At 55.9% G+C, this 7,746-nt stretch overlaps 1 protein-coding gene across 2 annotated transcripts in view; it reads right to left on the bottom strand.

Moving 5' to 3' along the window:
• Positions 1-1,431: 1,431 nt before the first annotated feature.
• Positions 1,432-7,746, bottom strand: part of Gng7 (G protein subunit gamma 7) — a 115,686-nt gene continuing 109,371 nt past the window's right edge. For both annotated transcript variants that reach the window (XM_023717171.1, XM_004632736.2), the window contains one exon: positions 1,432-4,039. In XM_023717171.1, the coding sequence (XP_023572939.1) occupies positions 3,914-4,039 (126 nt within the window). In that variant the 3' untranslated portion in view covers positions 1,432-3,913. The remainder of the gene's footprint in view (positions 4,040-7,746) is intronic.

Here is a 7,746-nt window from a genome sequence, read left to right as displayed (position 1 = left end):
AATAAAAAAAAAAAAATTTTTTTAAACTGCTGACAGTATCTTAGGAGATGAGGCCCTTTGGGGAAGGGGTTGGTGGATCCCAGGGGGTTCCAGGTGGCCAGAAAGGGCAGGACAATGCCAAGGAGGTAAGACTGAGACCATTTCAAGCTCTAGGCCCTTAAAAGCGCTTGGTACCAGCCAAGTGTGATGCGCACGCCTGTCATCCCAGCACTGTGGGAAGCCGAGGCAGGAGGATCTCAAGTTCAAGTCAGCCTGAACAACTCAGCAAAGCCCTGTCTCAAAGTAAGCATTTTTAAAAGGGTTAGGGATGTAGCTCAGTACAAAGTCCCTGGACTTCATTCCCAGTACTCTGAAGAAAAAAAAAAAAAGAGGAAGCAGCAGCAAAAAAAAGTGAAACAAAACAGAAACCATCTCAGGCTGCGCGAACCCAGGTGCGTGTGGCTCGCCAAGAGCTTTCCTGCCGGCTTGCAAGCGCACTGGGGCTGTGTTGCTCTTGTGTTCATCTGGAGTGAGCCACCAGGCCTACTGGAAAGGGTGTGGGGACAGCTGCCCCCCCACCAGCCGAGGCCCAGAACCGCAGCACAGAGGCGGGGAAAGGAAAAGAGCATTTTATTGTGTGTGAATAGGGTCGGGGTGACAATTCCACACGGTATTAAACACTGCGAGGGAGCGGGCATGGGTCATGTGGTTTTAAAAATTTAGGAAGAAACACCAGGGGCCTCCGGATGCAGGAGGGGTGGGCATCGCCACCAGAAACAGGGACCCTGGCTGGATGGCGTTGACAGCGGTGACCGTGGGTGGCGAGAGCAGCCCGAGTCCAGCGTCAGCGTCATATGGCTTCTGTGTAGGAACCAGCTGCAGGCCAGTTGTGTTGGCCAGTGTCCTCAAGGTCAGGGACGGTTAGGTGGCTTCAGGTCAGGCTTGAGCAGGCATCTGACAGCCTCTTCATGCCCCTGCTTCTCGAAAGCTGCCTCTGCGCTGTCAGGTCCAGACTCTTGGCAACAGGATGGCCTCCAGCCCATGGTGACGCCTCAGAGACACAGCAGGGACAGCTCCCCCATCCTCCCTGAGGGCCTCAGGTCACAGCAGAGCTACTTCGTTCTTGGCTTGGGTGTAGGGGAATCACCTTTGGGGACCTTGGGGATGGGGATGCGTGTTCTAGTTTCTTTCCAGTGTAAGGGAGGGAAAGGGACAGGGCTGGCAGCTTTGGCCCAGATGGGGCCAGGAGGGGGCTCAGCCAGGCATGTGGGCCCTCAGCCTGCACCCTCGCTGGAGGCAGCCCCGGAAACACGGGGCCAGGCCACAAGGATGAGGGACCAAGCTAGGAGTGTGGCATACATCTCTTATCTCAGCACTCAGGGAGGCTGAGGTAGGAGGGTCAAACCCAGCTGGGGCAATTTAATGACTTAGTGAGAGCTTGTCTTAAAATAAAAAAAATTTTTAAAAAAACCCAAGAGCTGCAGATGGAGCCCAGTGTAAAGGCCCCGAACTCCATCCCTGTATCACACAGAAAAGTCATTTTAAAGTGGGGAAAAATCCCTGTCATGGCATTGGGTGGGCGCCGGGTTTACTGTGACACGAAGGTGGGAAAAAGGATATTCTTCCTTCTTCTAAGCTTAGAAAGAAACTCATGGGCTTCTGCCCTTTGCCACCTCCTCGGGGTCCAAGGCTTTGGCCATCTGGTCGCCAGATTTAGAGACAGGGTAGTGGCACCTGCAGGGCAGCTGGGGTGATGAAGGAAGACAGCTGAGGCTTGGCCAGATGCCTGCATGTCTTTCCCCTCCCGGTCTCAGTTTACCCAGCACACACAGCTCCTGGGGTTCCTGAGTCCTTTGAGGGTCCCTCTTCAGGGGTCACAGAGTGTGCCCCCGTCACCTGGCTGAGCCTGGAGGCTCAGGGCCCCTATTCTGCTCCCCACAGTGCAGCAGCTTCCCGGGTGATCCTGGTGGGGACACTCAGCTGCAACCCAGCCTTGGCACATCTCTGTCTCTTCCTCTGTCTGTCCTGGACCCGGGGGCCGCAGGTCCAGGGAACGACGGGAGCTGGGCAGGCTCAATGCCCACTCAAAGGATTAAGGCTTCTTTGAAAGAGAAACAGGGCTGAAATGGTCCCTAGGACAGTGGCATTGGGCCAGGGTCTCCCTCCCTGGGGGCCCAGCAGTGGCCACCTACAGGCTCCCAGCACCTTCCCTGCTGGGCACTGGGGTCCCTTCCCCAGCTCCACTAGCGACTGGCAGGGGCCGTGCTTGGTCTGCTCCCAGGCCCATGTGGTTTGGGGGAGACTTTGAACCTCTCCCAGTACAGCCAAGCTCCCCAAGCCCCTGGCCCTCCCGGACCAGCCGTAGAGAGCGTGCCAGGGAGAGGCCTGTGCACCTGCAGAATGTATCCTCTGAGCCCCAAGGAGGGGCTGGGGCACCCTTGGCGCCACACCGACTCTGACCTCTGTCCTGCCCGAGGGCCCTGGCCCACTGGGGACCTGGTGCCTGTTCCTGCTAGGGAACCCCTGAGGCTGCCGGCCTTGCCTCACTGGCAGCGCGGGGGACCTAGGCAACCCTCCAGGGACTGTCCTGGCTGAGGCCCTGGATTGCCGCCCACTGGTGCCACAGGGGCAGAACCAAGCTGGTATTCTCTCCACTGGTGGCTGCCGCGTCAAGCTGTGGGACTCCAAGGTCCCGGACAATGTGGGGTCTTTGCTGTGTCACAGATATGGCCACAGGTGACACCAGAGGGGTATGCACACAGCCCCTGTCCCCACCCCATGACATCTTACATTGCCAGGCTGGTGGGAGGAGTGACAGGCAGACCCCAAGGTTGGAAGCCCTCCCACCTGTCCTCACAGGGAAGGGCCCACATCCTATGGGGTCCAAAAGCGAAACAATTTAGGGTGGTTGTCATGGTGACAAGCACACTGCTGCTGGGTCTGGGACGGAGGACTTTGTCTGAGAAATCCTTCACAGTCACTTCAAGGTAATTCAGCAACTTTTGGCCAGGCACGGAGTACACACCTGTCATCCCAGCACCCTTGGGAGGCTGAGGCAGGAGGATTTCAGCCTGGGCAACTTAACAAAATCCTATCTCAAAAGATAAAAACTGCTGGGGATGGAGCCCTGGGCTGCCCTGGGCTCCATCCCATGTCTCCTATAAAAGGAAAGCTAGCAAGCTGCAGCGCCTGGCAGTAGGAAAGAGGTAGGGCTGCTACCTTCTGCGCGGACCTCGCCTGCCCACGCACTTTTCAGCCCTGCTCTGGTCAAGTCCTGTCCACTTCTGCAATGTGGCAGGCAGAGATGCCATAGAGAGGCTGCCACTTTGTAGACATCCCACCCTGTCCCGGAAGCCCATTTCTGTGTCACCCTGCCAGGTTTTAGGGGGGAACAGAGACAAGTTTTTAAATGGAGAGATGCTTTTCTCTCCCTAAAGAAGTTGTGATGTCAACCCTTCACCCCCAGTTTGACCTTTGCTTACAAAATAAAAAGTGTCCCAGATGCCCTGTGAGGGTGTGTCACAGGTGGCCAGTCTGGGGGGAAAGAGACCTCCTGTCCCTGCTCTGCAGGACACCGGCCAGCCTATTGTCAGTGGAGTTTTAGCAAGCTGTCACCACCGCGCTTGGGTGGCCAGGGTGTTCCTGATGGGAGGAGGGCTGGAAGCCACTGTGCCTGTTTTGGGGAGCCCCTCAGGGGGGCCACCAGGTTGGGTGAGAAAACCCAGCCTCCCTAGAAGCGTTGGTTTTCCCCCCTCAGGGCAACTGGCGACCACAGGCATTTCTTCAGGGATCCAACCTTTAGGGACAGGGATGTTTGGCTGCAGTAAGGTTTTTGATGACCCCTTGGTGGGGGCGGAGACTTGGTGTGGGAAAGAGAGATGGAGAGAGAGAGAGAGAGAGAGAGAGAGAGAGAGAGAGAGAGAGAGAGAGAGAGCTATAGAATAATGCACGGCTTCTTGTCCTTAAAGGGGTTTTCCGAGGCAGGGACTCCAACCAGCAAGGGATCGCTCCGTGCGTGCTGCTCACAGTAACTCATGAGCTCCGACGAGGCTTTGGACACCTGTGTGCGGCACAAGGAAAGAGGGAGGGGGTAAAAGGACTGCAGGACACCAGAGCCAGTGGTGGGTGGGGACAGTGGGAGTCTCCAGGGATGGGCAGACGAACTCACACAGTGAGGTCCACAGGCCTGCTGGAATATTACATGGCTGGGAAAAGGAGCGAGGCTATGACGCTCGACACAGTGTGGATGGATCCTGAGGACGCCATGAAATGTCCAGGACAGGTGAAGCCAGGGGCAGGAAGTGGACTGGTGGGTGCCAGGGGTGTGGAGGGTGACTGCTCACAAGGACAGGGCTGGTTTGGGGGATGGGGTGCTCTGGAACTAGGTAGAATCAATAGTAACAGCACTGAGAATGCACTGAACATCACTAGTAAAGGCTTAGGTGGGGCTCTGAAGAATTAAGTTTAGAGGAAGCTGGGTGCAGGGTGCAGGTTTACATGCTTGCCATCTTGGGGCTTTGGGAGGATGAGGCAGGACGATACCAAGCTTGAATCCAGCCTGGGCAACTTAGCAAGACCCTGTCTCAAAAATAAAAAGAGGAGCCAGAGATATAGCTCAGTGGCTTAAGTGCCTGCCTGGCAAGTGCAAGGTCTTGAATTTGATCCCCAGTACTGTGGGGGGAAAAAAAAGAGAGCTGGGATGGCACTTAGTGCAGAGGCCCTGGGTTCCATCCCCAGGACTGGTAAGAAAGTTCCATCTGGCCCAGGAAGGGACTCTGCAGGGACGTCCTCTCCTACCTCTCCGCCCACCTGACACCATCCTGGGAAACTCAACTGTAACACCCAGCTGTGTCCTTGGGGCCTCCAGTGAGCACAAGGGAAGTTCTGAACTGCACCTCTGTCACCACCAACCCACTGAGGACTGGGGGAGACCACTGGAGGCCAGGCGATCTCCCCTGCTGCAGGGCGTTCCCCGGCCCTGCCACTCTCCCTGGCTCTCCCTGCCAGGTGTTCAGGGCGCTGTCCCCTTGGCCTCAGTGTTCAGCTCCGCAGGACTGGCACACTTGGCTTTGGGGTCACCACCCTGGGACCTGGGGGACCTGGATCTTGGCCTAGTCTGAGTGACCTTTCACAGCCTCTGGCCTGTGAACATGACATCAGGTACGTGGTGTCCACCCTTAGTCACCCCATGGACCAGGGACACCGAGTCCCCCACCCCCCCGCCCCCATGCGCCCTGGAGCACACTCTGAGTCTACACTCCGGAGACGGTGCTGTCCTTAGGCAGCGGAAACTGCCCTTTTGCAGACCCTGCGGGGCCTTAGGCTGGAAACTGCCATCCTGGACTCACGGTGGGCACAGTGTCCAGGCTGGACCTTGTGGGCCCCAGATTCACAGCTGGCTTCTACCCTATAGCCTGGACACGGGTGGGGGGGCGTGGGCATACAGCTCAGTGGGGACCTGAAAGAGGCCTGATGTCCCAGGTGCCTGGCTGTCAGCAGCTGTAACTGGAGGGTGGAGAAGGGGGACCCCTGCTGACATCAAATGGGGGGCGGGGCCCTGGGCTGGCTCAGCTCGCAGAGGAAACCACTTCAAAGGGGCTTCTTGCTCAGCCCCCAGGAATGCTGGGAACAGGAGGCCCTATGGGGTAAGACAACCTTAAATTTCTGGGTCTGAGGGATCGCAGGAGACAACCGTAAAGGTCTCTTGACCCAGGTCAAAGGGCTCTTTTTCTTCAAATTTTATGCTAGACGTTGCTAGAAAAGTACTTTTAGATTTTTGTGTGAGATCTTTCACTATGAGATCCAAGCTGGCTTCAAATGCACAAGCCTCCTGCCTCAGCTTCCCGAGTACGGGGTGACATGCACGCCTCACTGCCCCAGCTCTGGAATCAGTTAGAAGTGGTGAGCATTGGTGAGCACCTCTGTGGTGTGAGTGGCCTCTGCTAATCAGAGGCAGGCTCTAGGAGAAGCAGAGGCCTTGCCAAGTGCCCCTGGATTTTTTTTTTTTTTTTTTTTTTTTTTTTTTGTGGTACCGGGGATTGAACTCAGGACCCTGTGTAGCTTGCTTATTCTACTGAGCTATCTCCCTGGCCCCAGCCCTGGGTTTTGAGAAGAAACCTCAGCTCTCGCCCCAGGCCTGCTCTGCACATTGCAGCCCACATGGGCCAACCCCTTAGAGTAAACTAGTGTCCCTCTCTGTGTACTGTGCCCCTCACAGACACAGGACAACACACAGAGTGCCTGTGCCCCGCCCTGGAGGTGCAGCCTGCATGTACCCAGACGTCCCTGAGCAGGCTGTGAATGGAGCCAGGTCTCCCCCCTGGGTCTGCTCTGTTCCCGACCAGCACAGGGACACCTGGACCTGTCCTGCAGCTGGCCTATGCCCTCAGGCTGCAGGCAGCATGGGTCCCAGGACAGGACACGGCCCGTGGGAAGTTCTTGCTGTGCTGTCACGTGGGCACAGTTTGGCAAGTAGGCATCTTAAAGCTGTGAACCCCATTCTGGTGGAGGCCACAGTGTCCTGGGGGTGCTGAGGCATTTAAGAGAGGAAGTGCATGAGGCCTGGATGTTGTCCTGTGCTTCCTGCAGGGACTTCATATTTATCACGTAAACATAGTGCTTATGCGCACACACACACACACACACACACACACACACATTGAAATATTACCCAGCTGGGAAAAGGGAAAAGGAATGGTGCCGTGACACTTGCCATAGCATGGACAGACCTCAAGGAAGCTGTAACAGGAGCTGGACACAGTGCATGCACAGCGTGGGCTCCATAGGCAGGAGACACCCAAGGCCGCTGACTCCAGAGGTGCACGGCTGAGCCGGGCTCAGTGACAACTACTCAGGGACAGGTTGGTGTTAAGGGTGATGGGGCGCCCTGGACCAGGTGGAGGCAGTGCTTACAGGTACCACCTGCCTCCCACTCAAGCTCCAGCCCCAAGTCTTCACTCTTCAGGGCCGTCTCCCACATGCTGGCCTCCCGGGATGCTTCCACCTTCACTGGGCAGCGGGGAGCATTGGGTTTCGTCCTTTTGTCTTTTTCAGTGCAAAACTCAAACAGGCTTATTGTAAAATAAATAAATAAATAAATAAATAAATAAATAAATAAATAAATGTAAACACTGCAGATGCAGGCAGCTGTGAAGAAGTCTGGCTCCTTCTTCCCTGGCTATGTCTATGACTTCTATTGTCACCTGTCACCTGTCCTTTGTGGATGACCACAGGAGAAAGTGCTAGTCTGAGGGTGGGGGTCGGGCAGCCCTGCCGCTGGTTCTACTGTGTCGGCATGGCCTGTGGCACAAGGCTCTGACATGGAACTGTTCTGTCAGCTGATCCTTTCTTTCATATTTATTTATTTGGCGGAACCAGGGATTGAACTCAGGCCCTTCCGCTTGCCAGGAAAGCACTTATTCCACCAGCCATCTCCCCAGCCCCTATTTATTTATTTATGTATTTTCATAAGGGTCTACAGGGTCTACACGGTCTCACTGTGTGGATCAGACTCGTAGTGGTCCTCCTGTTTTTAACCTCCCAAGAGTTGGGGTTTAAGCGCTTGCCTGGCAAGTGCAAGGGCCTGACTTCAATACCTGGTTCTGCCAAAAAAAAAAAAAAAAAAAAAGAGCTGGGATTACAAGCCCGCACCACCATTCCCAGCCTGAATCGCAGTCTCAGCACCCACTGGGGGTGGGACTGGCACTGCTCGAATCCCAGCTGCTGCATCTGCCTAAACAGGTGCTTTAATCCACTGAACCATTTGGC

The sequence above is a fragment of the Octodon degus genome, unplaced genomic scaffold, assembly GCF_000260255.1.
Source record: "Octodon degus isolate 3935 unplaced genomic scaffold, OctDeg1.0 scaffold00050, whole genome shotgun sequence".
Taxonomy (NCBI): domain Eukaryota; kingdom Metazoa; phylum Chordata; class Mammalia; order Rodentia; family Octodontidae; genus Octodon; species Octodon degus.
This window is presented reverse-complemented; position numbering and strand designations above follow the sequence as displayed.